This window comes from Pygocentrus nattereri, chromosome 9 (genome assembly GCF_015220715.1).
Source record: "Pygocentrus nattereri isolate fPygNat1 chromosome 9, fPygNat1.pri, whole genome shotgun sequence".
Lineage (NCBI taxonomy): Eukaryota > Metazoa > Chordata > Actinopteri > Characiformes > Serrasalmidae > Pygocentrus > Pygocentrus nattereri.
The window spans coordinates 42334754-42359926 of NC_051219.1; the positions used below are offsets into that span (position 1 = coordinate 42334754).

The following is a 25173-nucleotide window of genomic DNA, read 5'->3' on the forward strand; positions in this document are numbered from 1 at the left end:
TCATTGTGAAGCACTTTATTTTAGGACAAGCATGATACAAATGAGATGCACAATTAACAAAAAACAGGACATATTCAGTACTACTGATGTTCAGGCAACATCTCGAAGATTCTCAGGCAGTATATCAGAGTTCCTGAAATAAATAAAGCTGATTTAAAATGAACACTTGTATATAGAATCACACAATCCCTTATTATTGCACAGAGGTTCAACCAGAAATGCACTAAATACAGAGAATAGCATAAGGTCATAACAGCATCTGGGTCAGGTGGAAGGTCCAACTACGGTAAAATGAAAGGATCTGAATCTATTATTTATCTGAAGGAACATGACTGCGAATCTAAAGCTCTCCTCTAATGCAGCACAGTTTATTGAACACACAGTTACTTGTAAATGCTAGAAATACACAGAAGTAACATAATAAAACAAGTGATTTTCACAGCTATCCTTAAAAACTACTGACCAAAAGATACAAAAGGGCTTAATCAGTAACGTTAGGCGGAACAGCGACGCAGATTTGCTTGAGTCTTTTCAACCTAATATAGGTTGTAGTTTTAGAATGTTTTCTCGTATCTTATTAACAATCCAAATTATAATTCATACTATTCACAGTACTCAAAGAATGATGCTAGGCTTCCTGAATGCCACAGTTTACACTGACAAAGAAGAGAGAAACGTTAGAACCGAAAAAAACTAAAGATGCCACAAGATAAAAAAAGCTCTCTAACCTCTGTTATGACTTTGTACAGTTTTGTGCAATCATGTGCAACACATGACGTAAGGCAAAAGGCTCTGCGTGATCAAATAAAGATTCCAATCGTGACTGATTCGCTGCCGTTGGTCGACAGAGTGCATTTAAATGGTTGCATGTATATGAATGCACATGTGTGCTTGGTGTACGTGCCTAGCCTGAGGAATTATATGTGTAGACACACGTCAGAGCGGCTCAGGGCTGCTGTTGGTACTGGCTCTCTGTGGCCGTGTAGAAGTCCTCCAGCACGCTCTGAAGGTACTCAAATGTAGGTCTATCTTCCGGCTTGTTCTTCCAGCATTCCAGCATGATGTCGTACAGCTCCTGGGGGCAGCAGTCCAAGCGCTGCATGCGGTAACCTCTCTCCAGAGAGCGGATCACCTCCGGGTTCGTCATGCCTGGATAATAAAACAGCACTTAGAAGTCAAGCTGTATGTAAATGTGGTAATTGCATGCAACGTTGCTGGTTGCGCCTCAGTCCCCTTCCGTGAGCAGATGAATCTGAATATAATTTAAAAATCATTCATACTGTTGCTGTCAAATAAACCCCAATATGGCAACTTTACAGGAGAGGACAAACATCTCCTTCAATTTGAATGTAAGTAAAGGAAGTAAATAAGTAAATATGGAAAAACAGATATTATTCCAAGAAATTTTGGAGCATTCCTATTGGTCCATTCATCGTGGAACGTTTGAAATATTTCACTGCTGTTGGACCAAAACCTCGAATCTCCAGTTTTGTCTTTTTTCACTTTTGGACATAATTTAAAAATACCTGCTGTCCTTATACTGTGTGTGAATATCAAGACAAATGGGCTAAAAGAAACGGCCCAAAGTGACGTGGAGAAATGTCTGGTTCCATTGACTTACATTAAAAGCAGAGCTTGTTTTCCCTTTCTACTGTAAAGTTACCATTTTGGAGGTTCGAGGTTTTGGTCCGACAGCAGCGGAATATTTCTTGTGCTGTGTGTAAATGTATTTTGCGAAATTGCATTTAATGTCGTTGGTTGTGCTTCAGTCCCCTTCCCCGTGGGGATGAATCTGCTGACTGTGAACGTGTTGAAAGAGTATTCAAAGCCAGTGTGTGATGTAAAGACGTATGACGTGGTCTGAAATACTCCTACAAAATCTGACCCGATGCCTCTATAATGACTATTTCAGGCTTTCACAGTTCACATCACCAGGTTGAAGTGGCACACATCCGATTTTTTGCCCTGATGTGACTCAGATCTGATGTTTTCAGGGCTCCGAGGACACAAATCTGATCTATTCAAATCCGACCTGAGCCACTTTCATATGTGGTCCTAGATGGGATATGTATCCGATTTGTGGTCATGACCTTAATATCGGAATTCATGTGCTTTTCTTCCACTGCGCCTGCGGCATCATTCCGCGTTACCATGGCAACAGCGCCAAACAGACGTTAAAGCCTGTAAACGGTGGAAAAGCAGCTCGTCTCACCTTTTTCTCCTCCGTCTGGTTCTAATAATGAAGCTGAGAGCTGATCAGAGTTAATGATCTTCTCAGCGAAGCTCGTTCTGCTCGTTAGTTTGTGAAACTGAATCCGTTTACTGAATTTTAAACTAAAACTATTACTTTTCAGAAAATAAAACAAAAGCTAAAACTAACTGAAACTAAACTGAAATTAAACCAAAAACAAAAAATGGAAAATTATATAAAAATTAATGAAAATTTAAAAACTACAACAACAATAGCTGAGATATGTATATATCCACATGTGGAACTGAAGCTTTCTCACTATATAAAAGAAGCTTGATGCTGCCTTTACTGTTGGATGCACTGTGATAGAGCAGATCACTATGAGTTCATTATTGACCTGTTTTGTCACAGTAAAAACAATAAAAGGAGAGTGAAGTGTGAAGTCGATTACTGTTCATATGCTGGCTAACATAAAAATCTGTGATTTTACGGCTTCACCAGATCATTTAAACGTTGAAACAAATACAACAACAGCATTTGGGAAATCATGCTATTAAAGGAGATAAAACGAAGAGTAAATTCACACTTTTCATCTCAGCATTAAAGGGTGAAAGAATGATCTGAAGGGGGCAGTCGTGGGCTGGAGGTTAGGGAACTGGCCCTGTGACCGGAAGGTGCGCCGACAGTCCATGACTGAGGTGTCCTTGAGCGAGGCACCTAACCCCCAATTGCTCCCCGGGCGCCGTGGATAGGGCTGCCCACCGCTCCGGGCAAGTGTGCTCACTGCCTCCTAGTGTGTGTGTATTCACTAGTGTGTGTGTGGTGTTTCACTTCACGGATGGGTTAAATGCGGAGGTGGAATTTCCCCGTTTGTGGGATTAAAAAAGTATCACTTAAGCTTAATGTTATCTCTGTGTTGATGTTATCAGTGTCCACGCCGGATGGTGCTGTTGTAGAATAATTCAGTAATCTAACCTTTCAATCAGTCAGTCTCTATTCAAAGTGTTTGAGGACTGAAGTTCGATGATGATGAGTTGCTGGCACTGTACATAAAACGCAAAATTTCGGTTTTCCATGGCATTTCGTCAGGAGAGAGGAGTGTGTGTTGGATGGCAAAGTGGAGAACTGTTAAGCATTTTAAAAGTCCGAGCGCTGGTATCCAAACTAACACTGTAAAACCATCATATTGGATGACTATCAAAATTAGGCTTTACAAATAGTATTACAGAGGTCTGCTATGAAATCAATAGCAACTACTTCTATACGTTGCTATGCTGTTCGCTGTTGTCGGAAGAAAACCTTGCATCTCCGTTTTTGACGTTTTTCAGTTTTTCACATTGTTTGAAAATACCTGATGCACTTTACATTGTGAGTAAATTTCATGATGAATGGACTAAAAGAAACAACTCAAAATGACTGGGAAAAACGTCTGGTTCCATTGACTCACATTAAAAGTTATGTCAGTTTTTTCCTTCTCCTGTAAAGTTACCGTTTTGGAGATAGAAGGTTTTCTCCCAACAACAGTGTTATGTTCATTAGCACCAGTTGGCAGTGCTGACCTGGGTACGGCGTCCGGCCATAGCTGATGATCTCGGTGAGCAGAATGCCGAATGACCACACATCTGATTTGATGGTAAAGGAGCCGTAGTTAATGGCCTCTGGCGCGGTCCACTTAATAGGAAACTTGGCACCTTTCATGGGAGAGTACAGAGATGTCATTTGAAATATACTGCCCCCTTATGGCAAAGATGTGCCAATGCAATATCAGTTCAGTCCTTCAAACCAATTCTGTCAAGGTTATTAAGCACACTATAGCATAAATTAGCTTTTAATGGGAAAGATTTGAGAGCTGAGGAATGGCTCACCCTCTCTAGCTGTATATTCATTGTCCTCTATGATACGGGCTAAGCCAAAGTCAGCGATCTTGCACACCAGACTCTTGTTGACCAGGATGTTGGCGGCCCGCAGGTCTCTGTGGATGTAGTTCCTTCGTTCGATGTAGGCCATGCCTTCAGCGATCTGCAGAGAAAACATGATTGAGGTTATTTTCACATAATAAAGCACGTAGCGCTGCAGTCAGAAGAAAACCTTGTATTTCAGTTTTTGACATCATTTGAAAATGCCTGTTGTTCTTTAAATTGTGTGTAAATTTCATAAAGAATGGACCAAAACAAACGGACCAAAATTACTTGGAAAAAACTCTGGTTCCATTGACTTACATTAAAAGTAAAGCAGGTTTTTTTCTTCTCCTGTAAAGTTACCGATTTGGACATATGAGCTTCTCTTCCGACAACACCGATATAAAAGTTGCTGTTGATCGGGCTGGCCTGAATAATTTGAATACTTGAGTATTCATTTGTTTTGTTACGCATGTACTGGCGACTCTGTTTACTATTTGGAAGGTTCGTCTTTCAAGGATGAGATTCCTACCAATGAAAAATCCTGCAAATATACAGGAAATTCTACAATTCAAAGTTCCCTATAAACGTTCTCTGTGGTTTTAACAATATTTTGTCCTTGAGCAAGACACCTAACCCCCAACTGCTCCCCAGGCGCTGTGGATTGGGCTGCCCACCGCTCCGGGCAAGTGTGCTCACTGCCCCCTAGTGTGTGTGTGTGCTCACTAGTGTGTATGTGTTGTTTCACCTCATGGATGGGTTAAACGCAGAGGTGAAATTTCCCCGTTGTGGGACTAATAAGGGTCTCTTACTCTTAATCTTGCCCATTTTGGCAACCTACCAAGACCTTCACTTGGTGTAGGTCTTATTGCGTATGACCTCATATACATGTGGATTCTGATTGGCTCTTGCTCAGCTCATTGGGAAAATACCGCAGAGTTAAAAAGGTGTCAGGGCACTAATCCCACCACATGTTTATTGTGCTGCATATTTTCCTGCCGCAGCGCTCTTAGCGTTGAATTTTATGAGGCTGGCTCTGTCTTTTAATACACACCACCCAACAATACACACAAAGCCAGTGCGCTCACATACGCTCACACAGAGGCGGCTGTTGATGATCAGATTTGAATATTGAAATTTAAAAACTAACATGACAAACTTGCTTTGTACATCAAAGGCAAATGTGCCACAGCACACGATGTTCTACACATGAGAAAATGGGAGAGGAACTGGAGCATGAGGACGAGCTGGAAAGGCTCACATACCTGTGCAGAGAAGTCTATCAGTTTGGGCAGCTGGACACGATTCCCTTCATCACTCTTGAGGAAGTCCAGTAAACTGCCTGGAAAGAGCACATAAACAAATGAACTGACTCATAATTCATTATGAATACACTGACTTTCACTAAGGGTGGGCGACTCAATGCCCAATGATGTCAGAATCACAACTCTATCGGCATGAGACACACGTTTAGCTCTGGCCGATGTTTTAAATGTATTTGTTGGACTCCAGAAAAGCCAAAGCCTTTTACTGCATTCACAACCGTCTACAAATAAGTGTTACATCACTCTGTCAAGCTTGTCCAGGTACATGAATCACCATCAGCAGGTACGGACATGGGCCAAGGCCAAAATATAATATTTGATATTGATGGTTTTGGCCTGGTCAGAATCCACATTTAAACCCTAGAGAGAATATTTAGTCTGATATTAAACACAAACTGGGTTAACAATGTTTTCAGCTGCTTGAAGCCATTAAAGAAGATTTAACAGAAATAAAAGCAGCCATTTAATAATAAAACCAATTTTTACTTTTATACTTTTATTATTAAAAAACGCACAGATAAATGAACTTTGTGTGGGATGGACACAAAGTTACTTTATCTGTTTATTTAAAAAAACGTGGGTTAAGACCGTTGAAAGCTTTTTGCCATTTTGGGCTTGGCCCATTTTTTTGAACAGGAGCGCACATGAAAAATTTCAGAAATCTGTTTCCACAGTCCTAATCCTTATTTATTGAGATACAAGACATTTTAACAAACCGTGATATGTGTCACAGTATTGGAAGAGACAGAAATGCGCCAGCCGACCAGCCAAACAGCATTTTTATGTATCATAAAAATGGCTTTCAAGAATTAGGGATGCACCGATATGAAAATGCTGATTTCTGATATTTTTCATGTTTCAAATCTGCTGATCCTGATACATAAACATTTAACCATCTGAAGAGTCTCCTCTCAAAATAGAATATAAACCAGTGACGGTTTTGCATGTAATTTAACAGTTTTTGAGAAGAATGGCTGATTTATAATGAAAAACATATCTTTATTTCTCCAGTGAAGGTGGTATTAATCCTAATATAGCACTGACCTCTGGTGTATCTGTAAACTGCACTACTAACAACTTGTATCTTGAAAAAATAGAAAACTTTTGTGGTCTGTAAAGTGTTTTACAGCCAAACCCTTCATTTACAGCACCACATTTACATAAGGCTATTCAGTGTTTGCAAAAATGAACCATTTAAGAAATAATAAGAGGAAAAATCAGCTGCTTGATAATATGTTGTCTATGCAGTTACTATACACTGGTTGTCTTTTTACCGAGTTGTTCAGTTTTCTAGAAGTACAGCTGGAGAAGTCTGTCTCTAGTCAAAAAAGCCTGGATTGTCATGTAATTTCCCCATACGACACATCATCATATTGCCCAAAACTAGTTTATTGTGCACATACCTTTCTCCATGAACTCTGTGATGATGTAGATGGGCTCCTCTTTGGTAACTACAGCATTGAGGCGGACCAGCTTGTCGTGCTGCAGACTCTTCATGAGGTTCGCTTCCATGAGGAAGGCTTCCACGGACATACTGCCAGGCTTCATAGTCTTCACTGCCACCTTGGTGTGCTTGTTGTATGTGGCTGTAAATGAGATGCCAAACTGAAACTATTACCACTATTTATCTCCTTTGCATTTGTTGAGAGGCCAAATATAGTCTGGCTGGGCTTCACAATGAGGGTAAAATACTGGTAGTGCTGCATATTGTAATGGTGATACACATGCAATCATGAGCAAGTTACATGATATGACCTGACCAGCTTGTATTGTTTTGACCAAAATAATTCACTATTACATTATATTTTGAGAAATCTGTCGTTCCTTTTGGTTTCTGTGTGTATAAAAACGTAACATGTCAAAACGAAAGAAGCACAAAGCCAGAGCACCAATCAGGGCCCAGCGGTCACTTTGTTTAGAGCTGGTTTTGACCTGTTGGTCATACCGACCCAGTGCAGCACGCGGTTCAACGTCAGCGCAGCAGCGTAAAACTTTGGGAGAGTCTGTTCAACATAAATGATGAACTAACCTAACTTTGTGTAAATAGAGCTCAATATAGAAATATGTCCACATATGCAGTCGAGACTGACGCGGCTTTTTTCTGAATTTCTACAAACACCATTTCATTTTATAGTAAATGAGTTTGGGCTGGTTTATGTTTATGAACAGACGCCTACAGATCAACATAGTAAAGGAGCTCATCTGTGATCCTGAGTTTAAAGCCAGTTTTTATTCAACTTAAACTTGGAACTAAGTTGTAAATAAATCTGAAACTGAAACTTTGCTTGTGTGTAAAAAGTGATTTCAGAGCCACTCGGTTCTCCCTGATGGAAACTGTTTACCTTCAGTGTTTTGTGCTTCTGATCATTTTAATAGACGTCAGCGTCACTAATTAATGACGTTCTATTAAAAGACTGGTTTACCAAGAGAGACGCTGGAGGACTTTCACCTGAAATGAGTTCATGAAGCCAGTCTGGTTATAAAAATGATAACAGGACATCAGAGCCAGAATTCCTCTTTTAGTACTTTTACTTTATACTTAAGTACATTTGAAGATAAATACTTTAGTACTTTTACTCAAGTGGAGGTCTAAAGTGTGGAACTTCTACTTTTACTGGAGTGATATTTTACCTTGGGTGTCTACTTTAACTCAAGTGCATGATTTGTGTACTTCGTCCACCGCTGACGGATGAGGTACACAAGATCTTCTGATGAACACATATTATTATGGAAAACCACTCTGGCCAAACGTTTCACATGAAACTCAGCAGGAACAAATCTTACCCATCCAAACCTCTCCAAACTGGCCGGCCCCCAGACGTTTGTCCAGCTTGAGGGACTCTCGTGGGATCTCCCAGGCATCCTTCTCCCATGGTTTCTGGGGTTTGGCACTGATGCAGGGGTTAGTGAGGGACTGACACAGACCGTCTCCCTGCTCTGTGGACACAAGCACAAAGAGACAATTCAGTACTTCTGTAGTCACCCATCTCTGTCAATCTGTCACTGCGCTGAGAGGAAAACACACTGCACACAAACAGAGAGAGGCCTTTACGAGAGGCTACAGCCAAAGTGACTGCTTTTCTTGCTCAGACTGAAGGGAAATGTGGTATTTCTTTACCCACCAGCAGGGGGTGCTGTAAAGAACAGCATTAATTGCTGTGCGTTTTTTGGTGCCTTTGTTTTTTAAGCTAAAACTCTAACACTAAGTTTTGAGTGTAGTGATGCAGGTAGTACCACCATTGCACAGACTAGCAGAGTGTTTGGTACATCCTGAACCTACTGACCTTTTCGTGCACAGTGTACATACAAAAAGATCAGGATTGTCAGTAGAGAGTAAATATATTCAGGTGATATTAGGCAGTATGAACACCACTGTCTTAGTAAATGCTAATGACTACACTGAGCACTCATTTCTGTTCAAGCAAAGTTCATAGATGCACTGCAGTACAAAAGTATGGAAGCACTGTTCAAAATTTTGGAATCATCTGTAAAATGTTTGGAATCACTGTTCAGAATTTTGAAATCATTGATAATGATTTTGGAATTATTGTTCAGAAGGTTGGAATCACTGTTTAAAAGTTTGGAATCAATCTTCAAAAGTTTGCAATCAATGTTTAAAAGTTTAGAAGCACTGTTTAAAATTTTGGAATCATTGTTCAAAAGTTTGGAATCACTGTTAAAAACTTTGGAAAGCAATTTTCAAATTTTTGCAATCATTGTTTAAAAGTTTGCAATCAATGTTTGAGTGTTTGGAATCACTGTTCCAAAATTTGGAATTAGTTTTCAAATGTTCGGAATTACTGTTCAGAATTTGTACGCGTTTATCTCAAACCAAATCTAGGCTGCCAGATTTGGTTTCAGATAATTGTAAATAATGTATTCCGTTAGTCTTAGTCCTGCTAGTCCTGTGCAATTTCATTGCTATGAAACAATTAGTAGGAAACTAGGAAGCTGGAAAAAAGCTGACAAACATGTATTAATTTATTAATATTACAAGTGATTTCACCCCTCGCCCCTACCACTGAGCCCACTGAGGGCTCTCTGTGTTGCACATTCACGCCTAGGGTAAGCGTGTCCCAATTTTTCTTGAGATAAAGGGGTGGGGTGAAGTGTTAGGGCTACATGACCCTCCACACAGAGGCTTTTCAGAGGCTTCAAACAGAGCGTTATCAGAAAAAAAGAAAAACCGGCAAGACGGCTGAACAAGTGATCAACAGAAGAAAGAGAAGAAATGGGATTTGGCTGAAGTCTAAATGGCTGAGCTTTCCCACTGCACTACATCTGCTGTGTCCCAAACCACATCCTAGTACCCTAAATAAGATGTAAAAAACCATTAGAGTGCCATTAGAAGTGCACTCATTAGTATAGTAGGTATAGAAATGTGTGGTTTGGGACACAGCGTTAGATCAGCCAGAGAGAAGTTCAACAGTCCAGCAGATAAAGTGGCTTTGCTGTGCTGCTCATTAGCTGGCCATTCAATTTCCAAGTGAAAGTTTAAGATGTTTCCTGATTAATGATGTATTTACTGAGGTAAAAATTCTGATGAAAAAGACTACGTGCATTTTAAATAGTGCTTTAAAAATCATATTAAAAATATTTTTTTAAATATTTAAAGTACTAAATACTATTTAAAAATAAATAAAAATATTTAAAAAACAAATAAATTGAACTGTGAGTGGAAAATGAGTGATGAAAGGTGGCATTTTGTCAAATGCTCTGCTTTACCCCCAGTGGGTGCCCAGAAAACCAGAGCAAAAAGCCAGTGGGCTGCCAGCTTTGGTGTCAGCGGGCCAACAGTGGTCCGCTATCGTCTTGCTATCTAGGTCATGTAGCGCTGCCTAATTGTAACTGCTGTACCATTTAAGGTGGAATGGAACATTCCAATTAGAAACCAGTTCCAGCTTAAGCCCTTTAATGGCCAGGGGCGACTGGCAGGCCCAAAGTTTTACTACACACTTCTATGGCGGCACGGTGGTGTGGTGGGTAACACTGTCGCCTCACAGCAAGGAGGGCCTGGGTTCGATTCCCCGGCCGGGCGACCAGGGTCCTTTCTGTGTGGAGTTTGCATGTTCTCCCCGTGTCTGCGTGGGTTTCCTCCCACAGTCCAAAAGACATGCAGTCAGGCCAATTGTGTAAAATGATCAAATTGTAAGTCGCTCTGGATAAGAGCGTCAGCCAAATGCCGGTAATGTAATGTAACCTAAGAGTAGCTCGGGTAGTTTGCATCGTAGTCCCTGTAATTGCTAAATAATAAGCTTTAGTATGGAAAACAGCCTGAGATCTTAGTGGCTTAATCTTGTTTTTCCATTAAAAACTTTGCCACTGTTGGTAGCTGTTTTATTCATTTTTGTAAAACCTCATGCGTAGGAATTTTCTGAACTTAGGATGTGGAGATCACACAGACCCATCTCCTAATTACAGCATTTTCTAGAAGCTGTATCTAAGGTTAACAGTAATTGTCTCATCTTTTTGTGGTCATTCTGGTCTACTGACGTGGTCATCATCCACCTACAAGGTCGTTGCTGCAGCAATGATGACGAGACAAACTATATCAGAGCTGAGTCGGATTTACAACTTGCTTTCCAAGAAGGGGTGTGGCATTGTTAATGACATAATCAAATACTATGAATACACATGTGACCAATGGCCCAGAATTAGCAATTATGTGAAGAAATGAAAGAGACTTTCGGCTCCTGAGCTACAGGTGAGGGGTTAGCTTTGAGTGTAGGCAGTAAAACTGTCAGTACAGTTCAATTTAAAATCCCATAAACAAAGAGTTTGTGTGTGTGTGTGTGTGTGTGTGTGTGTGTGTGTCAGCGGGTGGGTACTTACTCTTGTAATGGGTGACGAGCTCCTGCAGGGTGTTGAATGTGATTCTGGGTGAAATGTAGAAACCACCGTTGTCCAGAGTGCGGATCTTGTAATGCTTGACCGTGTCGCCCCCTGGGGGGTCACCGTCCCGGACAGACAGAGAGTAGCTTCCTGTGGGCCGGAAGTTGTGAATGATATCAATTCAGGTCTGGTCAACCTGTTTTATCAGCAGCTGCAAATGGTCTCTGTGGTCTGACCAAACCAGCACTGAAATCTGATGTGGTACTGATGTACAGACCTCTAGACCTCTAGAAATATTAGCATCTAAATTTGGAATAAGGCCAGACGGCCCAGCTAACAGAATGTTTACAGTCTTCTCAATATCTTGTTGCCTGGGACAAAACATATCTTCAAAAGGCTGAATTTAGAAGGAGATGATCTTTAACGTCAAAGTATACTAATGTGCTATTTTGTTCTTCTCTATTGATCCATGGATTTCTCCTATTAAATTATATTTTAATGGGATTTATGTTTGTCGGACTGCACCGAGAGTCCAGACCCAGAAGCTGTCCTTTGCGGACCTGAAGCTATTTAATTTTGACAGGGTGGTCCTATTTTAGGCATAACTTATCTAGCCTTCACGGTGCTGCTGTAGTGGCCCAGGAAACTCACAGAACAAACAAACTTGTTGTAAATATCACATGTGACATTGCTCAGCCAATCAGATCTGTGCATTACGATGAGCTCTGAGACTCGAGTGAGTGACGCCACACAGGGGACAGACGAAGCGAGAAACAGCAGTCAGAGAAGAAAGTGAGTCAGAGGGAAATTATTCCACATGACGTGATCTAAAAAGAGAAAACTGGCAATAAATGTTGTTGAAATCTGACTGAACTGGACTTTATTTGATCTGATATTCAGCTGTCGACTGTATAAGATGCTGATATTCCTACTCGGCTACTTCAGTAAACAGTATATGGCACTGAGTCATGATGCAGGTTAGACATTATGATGTTCTGGACCTTCGCTTGAGGAAATTTTCTCTAACTGGACCTTATTGAATTGAATTAAACTGATCTAGAGTGAAATCAAAACATGACTTAGTTGTCTTTCTAATTGTGATGGCAGGTAATCTGATGTGTTAGGTCAACCAATGGAGTAGCCGGCTTGGTAGTATCTACAGGGGGAAAAAGTCCTAATTGGACAGTTTTCCACAGGGCATTTCACGAATCTAACGCTGAAATACTGAAATAATAGTATAACTACAACACTTTCAGAAAATACAATAAGCGTGATGATTCTATCAAAAATCACAGACATGCAAACAGACTTCATTAGGCTTCCTCTGAAGACAACTTTCAAAGTCTTTCAAACAGCTGCAGTAAAAATAAAACACACATCTCCAATTTGTCTTCTTTATCTAATCACAGAACAACAGAGTAACCGCTCCACTTCTTATTTTAGTCAGTCATGTCTCACAGTATCATATATCTAAATATATCTACATCATAAATATATATAAGAGAGGCAGGAGAGCTGGAATCGAGAGTAGGCACGACACCGTACATTTCTTTTTTCTTTTCCGACACTGATACTAGAAACACTGAGTATCAGCTGATCTGATCTGATATTCTTTCTTCAAAAACGAATACAGAGTAACGACATCCCCCTATTTTCAGACGATTCTACCTCTAGTTCAACTCAAAGATGGGCGGGACGTGTTGGAGCGTATGGAGGAAAACAGGGTGGGCGTTGTGACGCAAAAAGGCAAGCAGAAATGAGCTCCGCTGTGGCTCTGCCACCTTAATTTAAATGTGATTCAAAGCCTGCTAATTACAGTAAAGATGATGAAATGCAGGGAAGCCTTCACGAAAGGCCTTATAGCCTCAGATTGGAACCGAACAGAATGGAAACAGTGAGGGATGGACAGAATGGGCGTGATTATACGTCATTACTTCGCATACAGATATCGAAACTGCTGTGTTTAAGCAGGTAAAATTAAACCCAGTGTAGGAAAGTGAACCTTCATCGTTAGTGATAATATAACTGAGAATAGGCAAGAAAAAACATCTGATTGTCTCCTTTTGTACAGAACACTCACATGATTTGCTGTGGCTTAGATAATCGTAATTATTACTAGGTATAAAAGTGACTGTTTGAACATTTTTCATGTGCCAGGTTTTGTCACAACTGTGAGAATATGCCAGTTCAGATTACGTGACCCTTATTAGTCCCACAACTAGGAAATTTCACCTCCACATTTAACCCGTCCGTGAAGTGAAACATCACATACACACTAGTGAGCACACACACACACTAGGGGGCAGTGAGCACACTTGCCTGGAGCGGTGGGCAGCCCTATCCGCAGCACCCAGGGAGCAGTTGGGGGTTAGGTGTCTTGCTCAAGGACAACTCAGTCAGGTACTATCAGCTCTGGGGATCAAACCGGTGACCTTCTGGTCGCAGGGCTGGTTCCCTGACCTCCAGCCCACGACTGCCCCTTCAGGCTAGGTTTGTTACAGAATCGGCTCATGGTAATTTTTCATCCCTCCGATATCTGATCCACCTTATGCTGGCATCAATAAAGATCTATAATTGAGAATGCTTGTTGTTCTCCACTCTGGACTCTAACCAGAATGAATGGTTAACTCACCCTTGGTCGTCTCGCTGTCTCGGATCATGAAAGAGCCTGTTTTATTTCCGGGTGCAAGTAGCTGTCTTTCTGCATCTTTCCTGCTCACTCCTTTGAAGAACCAGCTGAAAGACACACACACACAATCGTTTGGGGCCTGAACTCACAAATCGATCCAGATTCTTCTGTCATTCAAGTCTTCAGCTGTGCAAGGGGCCCTTGTTGTCATATTTTGAGCTTAATAGTGCGACAAAAGTTTTCAGTGGGAGAGGGTGTTTACTGCAAGCTGCCCAGTCTAGCACTCTCTGATAAAAGTCTAAATGGCCATTTAATTCTTTGACTCACACACACAACGTCCATCAGTTCCGTAAACAGTCATGACCACAATACACATTTACACTGTGCGTCAGTCAGTTCCATTTCAGATGAGCTCAAGCCCAAAGAAGTGGGCAGCATTTCTGAACTGTTAACTTACGGCTTCCACTGTTCACAGAGTGGTTATAACTTCTATTTGTGGATGCAGCAAGAAAGAACATTTATAGGAAGCCGTTTTTGAAAGCATTCCCGAGACCATGTGGTGATATACATCACAGAAACATGCAGATTTTTAATGCAGTGGTGTCTCAGGGATCGAAGGTCACAGGCATTTAGTTGTGACTTTCGGCCTTGACTTTTATGCACAGAATTCTTCCGGATTCGCGGAATGTTTTGATGTTATTGCCTAATATCCCTGCTGAAGGACATTACTTTTATACTGTTGGATTCTTTGCTGATGAATTGTTAGCAAAGTGGCGAGCCTCAACCCATCCTTGCTCATAAAGGTTAACCTTTGCTGGATGCCTCAGGTGACTGCATCACCTGTTTAAGATGATGCATATGTTCATAAACAATCTATGTAGTTAATAAGAATATCTCGTTTTTGTACTGTTTTCATGCAACTACAGGTCGAAGTACATTTATAAATCACTGCTTTCTGGTTTTATTTGCATTTCCCACACTATCTCAACTTTTCTAAAACTGACCAAAGGCAAATCACGTGATACGTGACAGGATTGAAGGGACTATGTCCATTTCATGTAGCCGAGGCCCAGATGTACTCTGCATGTAGTGTCATATTAAGTATACTGTCGGTGCTGAAGAGAATAGTGTCAGTACTGCAGACTTACTCTTCAGTTTGAAGTGTGTCTTTAGCTACATAGTTACTGGGGATGAAGCCTTCTTCACCACTGCTTATAGACATGGCTCTCCACCATTCACCTGATCTGCACAGAGAGAGAGATGAGAAGAGCATTAGCTGTCGATGAATGATTTATATCACACATATATATATATCACACATATGGGACATGCCGGCATGTGCAAAAGTTTTGGCACCCCGGTCATATGACATGTTTTGTTGATTTTCAAGGTGAAAGTAAGTTAACGCACCCTCTCCAGGGAACGCACGTCTGCACATTTTAATGCAAAACGACTGAAGTTACCATTTTGGGGGGAAAAAAAAATAGAAAAAAAAAGTTTTGGCACGTTTTATATTTTATGTGTTTTGTGTTTTCCTGCATGTTAAACTCAGAAAATGAATAAAACTTGTGCCGTAAAATCTGTAGAAGGTTGCCGTATTAAGGATGTTCCCTGTGGAGGATGTCTTAACTTCTTTTCACTTATAAAACCAACAAAACATGATTTTACAGGCGGTGTTCACACTTTGTCTTATGACTGTATGCATGGCTTGCTTGTGTGTGCGCTATGGGACACTCACTCCTGCAGGATTTTCAGCTTGTCTCCTTTTTTGAAGCCCAGGTCTCCATCATGCAAGGCTTCGTAGTCGTACAGAGCTATGGCGATGTTCTCTACACCTGAGGAGCACAGAGGAGCTTTCAGACAGCCTGGCTTCTATTAGTAGTCTTTGTAAATACAACTGTTCATGAATATAGATCAAACTATCATCACCACAGCCACGCGAAAGGTTATGGGTTGAGTTTGAGCAGGTTATAAATACTAGTCATGTGACAATACAGGAACTGAATTTAGCACCAAACTCTCAAACCTAGCTGAGGTTTAAGTGTGTATCCGTTTTTGAATGATCAGCATAGGAAATGTATTATTAGCCCAGCAGAACAAGCTTTGACGTCAACTTCCTCTTTAATAGCACAAAGCAAACATCTTAAAATCTGCCCCTCAACCTCACTTTGAAAAGGCTGTGAGAGCTGCATCTTTATTCCCACATGACATGTTCACGCTGGTTGCTTTGTCATTGAAATGGTTCCAATACGTAGAAAGTTGGACACAAGGCCTGTCACTCACCGTCTGAGCTTGAACCTAGAAGGTTGGAGTTGGATTTGTTCTGTGAAGAAGAAGAGAGAGAAGTCGTGTAAACATCTTAGTCATTCTAAGTCATTTCGAGTGAAATGCTACGTCGAGTCGGAACTGTTCTCAGAGGTGATGATAGGAACCAGACGTCTGCAGAGTTAGTGATACTTTTTTTTTTTTTTTTTGATCCCACAACCAGTGAAATTCCACCTCCGCATTTAACCCATCCATGAAGTGAAACACCACATACACACTAGTGAGCACACGGCGCCCGGGGAGCAGTTGGGGGTTAGGTGTCTTGCTCAAGGACAACTCAGTCATGGACTGTCAGCCCTGGGGATCAAACCGGCAACCTTCTGGTTACAGGGCCAGATCCCTAACCTCCAGCCCACGACTGCCCCCCTGATTTAGAGACTGATGTCTCTAAAATGTACATCACAGGAAGTTATTGCATAAAATGTTTACGGAAAGGGCGTGGTAAGGAAAAATAGTCCCCAAAGAAATATGTTTTTACTTATCGCTGCTGTCAGTAAAATCTAAAAAGGTCCATCTAAACTGATCCTATCTTTGATCCTATCTCCTATCAGGAGAGCTTGGAAGGTTCAGTCTGCATCACTGGAAAAAGAAACAATGGATTCTGAAGGCGATTTGTGTGGCAGTCAACTGGTTTGGTAAAAAGCATTTTTGGCTACAGGAGTATCACCAGTTTTTTTCTTAGTGCTTCATAGTTGAAGCCAGTTTTTTGTGTCCAGTTACAGCGTTTACCTTCTGAAGGCGTGGAATAGTGGACATGTGCTGCTGTTTTTGCCAAACACACTAGGTGGTTGCTTAGTAATAACACTTTAAAAGTTGCTGTGACCAAGTTTTCACAGTGCCCTTTCCCTCAACACTTTCACAGATCATATGAAATCGGAGCCTGAGGGTCGCTTTATTTGTATAGTGAACTATTTCGTTTTTTCCGTAGGTGTAGGCGGTGAAGCACTAGGGAACTATAAAAGCACAGAGGCATAAAATTACATGTATAACCACAAAACAGGAACGGCTTTGTACTGCAAACACAGCCACTTCATCTTTTTCAAGCTGACGTACAGCCAAGTCGGAGCGTCAGCCAAGGTAAAGATCAGGTGTGAGTAGTGGGGTAACGCTGAGGGAAAGTGGAGTGCTCATGCACTGCAGGGCTGGGGAAGTCCTCCCGTCTTGTGTAAGTGAGGATAACCCCAGATATGTCCTATTTATTCGTTTCTGTACCTTCTTCTTTGGCATGGAATGGAATGCATGAACCAGGTAGTCCATACCGGATTTTTTTCTGTAGAAATTTTCTGGTTCTAACCCGAAAGGAAACATTTAACCAGCAAACGCAAATACTGAGGCATCATGGCACTGGGTTTTCAGGGAAATCATGGACATCAATGATGAAGAGATGGACAGTATTTTCCTAAAAATATTTTATATTATAAAGCTGTTGTTGGAACAAAACATTATATCTCCAAAATGATCACTTTACGGGAGAAGGAAAAAACCCACTTTACTTTTAATGTAAGTCAATGGAACCAGAATTTTTTCCAGGTCATTTTGGGTCAGTTCTTTTAATCCATTCATCATGAGATTTACACATAATGTAAAGGGCAGCAGGTATTTTCAAATTAAGTGTGCTGAAAGAAAATGTGATTCAAAATATTTATTTGTAAATATATATATCATGAATATCAATCCTGCGCTATGACAGTGAAAATGTCCCAGCAAACTTTACACATCAAAGCTCACAAAGCAGACTTTTATCTTCTTACTGTGAAAACTACAGGGAACTGAAATGACCTTAATGAGCTAAAGCAGCTAAAATCTATAGCTAAAAACTTCAGCGGCAAATAAATATTTCAGCTTCAGTGTTTCCACTTAACCCTCTATTGCACGGTGTTGCCATATGGCAACAATGACTTTATCTCACTTTCACTAAAACGCAGTAATATAAAGCCTGTTTTCCCATTTAAATGTGGAAAAAGGGTCTTTTACTTTGAAAGCGCAAAGACGTTATGACATCACACGACCAGCAATTCTTATGATACTGTTATTACCATACATTCCAAATACCAATTGACAGTGTATTAATTTCCACTATTTGTAAATATTGGGTTATATGGGTAAATATTGGGTTATACATTTCACTAAGCATAAGTTGGATTTGTTTTCAATAAAATGATGTTTTTAGAGAAAAATGAGAATTCATGGTGTCTTTTTTATTTGATGGTGCTATGGTATGATTGCGCATTGTTGCCATAAGGCAACAATTTACCAAATACTCCACCTTAAATAAATATTTTTTTTTTTCAAACATTCCCATAATGTAAGCAAAATTAAAATCTAATTAAAAGTAATAATAGTAGTGCAAGTAATAATTCACGCAACAGAGGGTTATTGATAAGCAATGTAACACTAAACTGAATGAAGACAAGCATGTCCTACTGGACAACTGAAGACATGCATCTCTTCCAGGAGTGAACTTTCAAGTTCCTCCAAATGGTTGAAAAAGGGGGAAAAAAGCAGTTCTGTTAAACAAAAAAAGATATCAATTTACAATTAAGGAAACACTTTGCATTGTTAAAAATAAAGGTTCCTCAATGGTTCTTGGCTTGGACGTACAGTTCCAAGCAGTGGTGCAAATTTAGATATAATGTATGAATAGTATAAGAGAAGTTGTGTATGTGGATACATATGCTGGTCTGTAAATAGATCATATTCATATAATGTTTCTTTGGTACAGCTCAGTTCGCGCACAGTGCTGTTCCACTTATACAGTCACACTCTATTTTAGCTGGGACTTACAACGCCGTATGACTGGAGTGGGAGATTTAATGTAAAATATGATTAATAATATATAATCTATGTACATTCTGATGACCATACTGCTACCTCTCAGAAATGATCCAAAATGAATTGGGGTACTTTAAGAAGTTAAATCTAATTTTCTAAGGCAATGTTCTAAAAGACTCTTCTTGGTTCTAGGTGACACCTTTTTTTGAGAGTGTGTGTAACCACAGTTTCCTACAGGAACCTTCTACCTCAGTTTGGTCTGGGTGTGAGATGCTATAGCGGCACAAGAAAACACAAACAAAAGCATGTTTGGCTGCGAGTGCTCGATGTACTTTGTTGAGCATTTTCGCTTCTGTGAGCCGTTTCCTCTTTTTTTTGGAGAATCCTTCAGATGTAGGCAATATGGACAAAATATACAACAATATTTGAAGGCGTTCTCACAATGTACACAACAGTGTCATGATATTGAGTTTTCTGGGCTTTGTTAAATCGGACCAGATCAAGCCACATATAAAAATTGCTGTCAAAAACTATGCGTACAATTATTCTGGTGCAATGTTTTACATATGCTGTAGCTAAGCTACTTAAGCTGAAACTGTATTTTCATTCTCAGAAAAGTATATCGTGATGCAATTTATCATGAGAAAAGATCGTCATATTATCCACCCCTAGATCCTCATTCTACTTCTATTTCATTACTTCCACTTCTAATTTTACTTCAGTTTATATGTCTGGATTATGTAAAAAAAAGAGCCATGTTTAAAAAAACTAATTAAGTTAGCTAATTAACTTGATGACTGCTTATTCCGAAAAACCTACCGAGGGGTCCTAAAGTAGAAAATCTTGTCAATTAGTCACTGAATAAAATGTGGCTTCGCTGGTGTGAGCTTGAAGAATCTTTTCAGCCCATTAAAATCTCAGGCTTATTACATACTAAGGCTTATTTTTTCAGTAATTACAGGGACTTTAATGCAAACTAACTGTTCTTAGGCTACAGAAGGGTGTAATAAAGCTTTGGGCCTGCTGGTGAGCCCTGGACATTTCTGGGATTAAAGAACGTCCACATAATTTAAAGGTTCTAGGAGGAACCCTTAAATTGGTACATTATATGAAGGTTTTTTGGGCATGGTTCATAAGGCAAGCAAAAGTGGCCCTTCTATGGCATGTCTCAAAGATTCCTTTGTGGCACCTCTTTGTGGATAAAAAATGAACCCGTTCACCAAATTTAAAGGCTGTCACCTGAAATATATGTTGGGTGTTCATGTCCAAATTTCGGTTACACCAGAGCAGCCACAGGCAAATGAAGCCAAACAGAGAATGCTGGTAGGTAGCCAGGGCACTTTACCTACCATACACTGCCACTGTACATGTAATAAGGTTGATGTGATGGTGTTGTGCCTGCCGCTGTTCTCTCCTCTTTAAATTTAGTAATGTTATGGGATCAGGTTCATGTGTTTTCATGCACTTAGATTAAGGTGTGCATGTACTGACATTCAATAACAAGATATACCGTGATATTGAGCACAAAGACATTGGATGCTTTTGAACACGGTCACTGCATTTTCTGGTTCTAGCCCGAAAGGAAACAGTTAACCAGCAAACGCAAATACTGAGGCATCATGGCACTGGGTTTTCAGGGAAACCATGGACATCAATGGTGAAGAGATGGACAGTATTTTCCTAAAAATATTTTATATTATAACGCTGTTGTTGGAAGCTTCATCAGACACATTTCAGAAAGGCAGAGTAGCTCCACAAGTAGATTCCACAAGTTTTCCCACTGTGCTGTTTCACTGTGATGCCAAGCTTTATGTGATGTCTGCACAGCTCTTCTAGTGTTTCATGAACTTTCACAGCTCTTGGTAAAGATTGCTATGCTGTCCTTTCCTAGGCAATGTGCTATCACACCCATCTGTGAACAAACGAATTCTAAGAGAAGCCACAGACATAGTGCCCTTTAGAACTGTTAAAAAAAAACAAATTTCACAAATTAATGAAGACCGCTGAACCCGGGACCTTGTTTTCAAAGGCTGAAATTCAGAAAATGCACAACTTTTTCTTAAGAGAGGGTGACTGAAAAAGATTCGTCTGATTTCTAAATGATTTATTTCACTCGTAAATCATTCCAGATCAGTGCTGTGAGCTGTAAACGGTTTAAATGAGCATAAAGTTTATTATGTAATTCTACAAGGTCTCAGTCTGAACCTCCTCCAGCTGGACGGACGACATCAACACCACAGTCAAACTCATCCCAGACTGGACTGAGCGTGTCGGCCGTCGCTGCTCTCACGGCTCTTTCAGTGGGATTTCGGAGATCATCCATTGCTGTGGAACCAGCGCCGAACGCTCTGAGCTGCTGGAGCTTCACTGCTGATGAAAATCAGGCTGCACGGTTCTGACGGATTCACTCTTATTGACGTGGAGAACGCAGAACGCTCAGCTCAGGGGTCTCAGCTCCTCTCAGACTGAAAGAGCCAGTCAGAAACTCTATGACCCCCTCTTACAGTTGGATTGTGATTGGTTCCTCGGCGCCTCACGGTTGTATAAATATGCACTTTGAAATCGGATTCATCTTTTTGAATCACCCTGTACAATTGTAAACCATGATAAAAGGTTAAGGAATTATTATAATATTACACTACTGGCACATCTTTAGAGGCATGTCACCATGCAAGGTGTATTTTCATTTTGCCCTTCATTGCCTACATTCTGCTGTTGGGGGATTTCTATCATGACTGGACAGAAAATGAAAGTAACTGTAGTCCAGCCTCGAGCGTGTTCATACAGAGATATAAACACAAAGCACACTGAATGCTGCTCTATGTGTCAAGACATGACAGGTTAAAATAGATATTCGTACCCCTTACTGTCAAGTTAATGGCCTTATGTGGTAGTGTAAACTGTGAAAAGACCAGTGTGTGTGTGTTGATCTAGGATCAGTTCTTTTTAGTAAGGTCATCATAAGTAAGACAGGAACCTGGGCCCATGTCAACAAAGCTTATCAGGGCAAAATGATCTAGAATCAGATTCCTCTCTTGTGGTTTTACCATGGCTTTACTGACAGGAACCCACCAGCACTCATACTCTGATACTCTGAGAAGCTTTACCACAACGGGAATTCAGTGTCATTGCTCTCTTTGCCTGGAGAACGTTCTTAAAGAGGAAGCTCGCCTGTGCAAGCTGAATGTGCTAAAACATGACCTTGCAAAATAAGGGTTAAGCCAATGTGCAATCATCAACTTTTGAGAAAGAAGTAAGAATTAAGAGAAAGTCCCTAAAAACACTTCTCCTTCTTTCCTCAACCCTTCTGTTCCTGCATTACGAAGCCCTGGACTGGGGGTCTACTTACAGACTTGATACCCGTCGTAGGATCCTTGACGTAGTGCGCTGTCTGCCCGCGGCTTCCCGAGTCGTCATTGCTCACCGCTTTTCCGCCTGAATCCTGCTCTGGCTTGGTGCCAACACACCCCATGGTAAAACCTGCAGAGACACAAGCCAACACACAGAAACCAATGAGTACGGAAACCCATGATAATCTTTTTCACACATCTGCTGTTTAGAACTTGTTATTGATGTTTAAAGCTCTCACAGTTGGGCACCACAGGAAATCTTGTAAATGATGAATTCAGTTTTGTGCACGCTTTGATGGTTTTCCACTACTTTCTGCCTGTGACTGAAGCTCATTAATAGCAAAAGAAGTTACCAGAAGAGAAATTAGTTAACAGTGATCACATCTTCTTAAACGGTTCTTGGCTCAGACAGAAACCTAAACTTTGACATTACTTTTTTAAAAAGTCAAGTCAAAGTTTGTTTATGTAGCGCTTTTTACAACGTGTTGTCACAAAGCAGCTCTACAGAAAAATCCGGGTCTGAGCCCCCATGAGCGTCACCAATGGTGACAGTGGCAAGGAAAAACTCCTTTAGAGCAAGAGGACGAAACCTTGAGAGGAAAAAGACTCAAAAAGGGGAACCCATCCTCCTCTGGTCAACACAGGATAGAAAACAACATCAGAATAAAATATTAGTATATAAAACAGGGAAAAACAGGTGGCACCATAGTTAATGAGATAGTTTGAGTTTATTCAGAAGCAGCAGGAGGGTCAGTTCATGCACATGAGCTGTGCACAGCTTTGCACAGTGGTCAAAACGGTGCAGATCAGCCAACAAGGATGGAGCCCTGGTGACTCTAGCAGCTCTGGTGGCTTCCAAGTCGCTCAGGGGCTCAAATAAAGGGAGAGAGAGAGCGAGAGAAAGAGAGAGAGAAGCTCCTTAAGGCTCACCCAACCATTTACAAGGTTCTTCAGAATCATCCACTAAAAGGTCCAACTGAGCCATAGTTATTCTATGGCAGTGGTCATCAACCTTCCTCCTGGAGATCTGTAGTTCCAACCTTCATCTAACATGCTGCCCCCCGTTTCCGAACACTAATGCATCTGATCCAGCGTTGGACAAAGTTTATTAGCTGAAGCTTGTGGGCAGATTGTGGGAGGAATTATAGTCAGGTCTATATGCACTATATTTCCAAAAGTATTGGCTCGTCTGCCTTCACACACATATGAATTTGAGTGGCATCCCATTCTTAATCCATAGGGTTTAATATGATGTCGGCCCACCCTTTGCAGCTATAACAGCTTCTACTCTTCTGGGAAGGCTTTCCACAAGGGTTAGGAGTGTTTATGGGAATTTTTGACCGTTCTTCCAGAAGCTCATTTGTGAGGTCAGACACTGATGTTGGACGAGAAGGCCTGGCTCACAGTCTCCGCTCTAATTCATCCCAAAGGTGTTCTGTCGGGTTGAGGTCAGGACTCTGTGCAGGCCAGTCAAGTTCTTCCACACCAAACTGGCTCATCCGTGTCTTTATGGACCTGCTTTGTGCACTGGTGTGCAGTCATGTTGGAGCAGGAAGGGGCCGTCCCCAAACTGTTCCCACAAAGTTGGAAGCACGAAATCGTCCAAAATCTCTTGGTGCTGAAGCTTTAAGAGCTCCTTTCACTGGAACTAAGGGGCCGAGCCCAACTCCTGAAAAACAACCCCACACCATAATCCCCCATAATATGAGCTCAAAGTGCAGGTGTGGCTCAAAAGTAAAAGCATTGTAAAAATCTTTATTTACTTCATTTGTTACAACTTTATTCTGTGACTTGGACAAAGAATTGTTTCAAAATGTTCATTTTAACCAGCCCAACACAATCTGACTTAGTCTTCAAAGCACATACAATACTTAGGAAAAGGTAAATATTTAAGTTTTGCAATTTAACTTGAGTTTATTTGTGCCTGACCTAAACTTTTGAGTTAAATGAGATTGTGGGTCCAAACCCCGGTGATGCCGTGGCTGTCCTTAAATTTGAGGCTGGAAAATGCCTGGTGGTATTTTTCAATGGAAAATGGTAATATTTCTATTTTATATTGTCCACCAAACTGCGATGCAGTACTAAAAATGGGAGTTTTAAATGAACTAGGAAGTTTAAGAAGGGTTAACTCCAACGACAGTGAAATAAGTTGACATAATTTTATGTTTAAGCCAACTTATAATTTTTTACAGTGTGGACAAACTAAAAATCATAAATTAAACTGTAATTTTTGATACTCTTTTTCAGTCAAAGAGTGCCTGAAGTCTGGAACCCACAGACATCACCAAGTGCTGGGTTTCTTCCCTGCTGATGCTCGGCCAGGCCTTTGCCGCAGTTGTCTTCAGTTCCTGCTTGTTTTTGAAATGTTTTATTGTCAGTTTTGCCTTCAAGGGAAATTCATGCTCGACTGGATTGAGGTTAGGTGCACGACTAGGCCAGGTCATTGTCCATCTGTACTGTGAAGTGCTGTCCAATAAGGTTTGAAGCATTTGGCTGAATCTGAGCAGATAAAACAGCCGTATACACTTCAGAATTCAACCTGCTGCTTCTGTCAGCAGTCGCATCATCATTAAACACGAGGGAACCGGTTCTGTTGGTAACACTCCACCATGACAGCTGAGGTGGTCTGGTTTGGATCATGAGCAGTTACTTCCCTTCTTCTTACTCCTCTCTTCTCATCATTCTGGTTCAAGTTGATCCTTGTCTCATCCGTCCAGGAGATGTTAACTCCAAAGACACAGTGTAATGAGTTGACATATCTTTTTATCTTGAGCTTTTTATTTTTTACAGTGTGGACAAACTAACAATCACAGGTTAAACTGTCGCTTTTAAGACTGTTCTTCAGTCAACG

At 40.8% G+C, this 25173-nt stretch overlaps 1 protein-coding gene across 1 annotated transcript in view; it reads right to left on the reverse strand.

Moving 5' to 3' along the window:
* hck (HCK proto-oncogene, Src family tyrosine kinase) overlaps window positions 1-25173 on the reverse strand; it is a 40032-nt gene continuing 14859 nt past the window's right edge. Inside the window, exons 2-13 of the mRNA XM_017720166.1 lie at window positions 22322-22452; window positions 16159-16198; window positions 15614-15710; window positions 15024-15119; window positions 13879-13982; window positions 11247-11396; window positions 8199-8351; window positions 6818-7000; window positions 5355-5431; window positions 4057-4210; window positions 3751-3882; window positions 1-1149 (exon numbers count right to left, since the gene is read on the reverse strand). Coding sequence (XP_017575655.1) covers window positions 947-1149; window positions 3751-3882; window positions 4057-4210; window positions 5355-5431; window positions 6818-7000; window positions 8199-8351; window positions 11247-11396; window positions 13879-13982; window positions 15024-15119; window positions 15614-15710; window positions 16159-16198; window positions 22322-22444 — 1512 coding nt within the window. The 5' untranslated portion in view covers window positions 22445-22452 and the 3' untranslated portion in view covers window positions 1-946. The remainder of the gene's footprint in view (window positions 1150-3750; window positions 3883-4056; window positions 4211-5354; window positions 5432-6817; window positions 7001-8198; window positions 8352-11246; window positions 11397-13878; window positions 13983-15023; window positions 15120-15613; window positions 15711-16158; window positions 16199-22321; window positions 22453-25173) is intronic.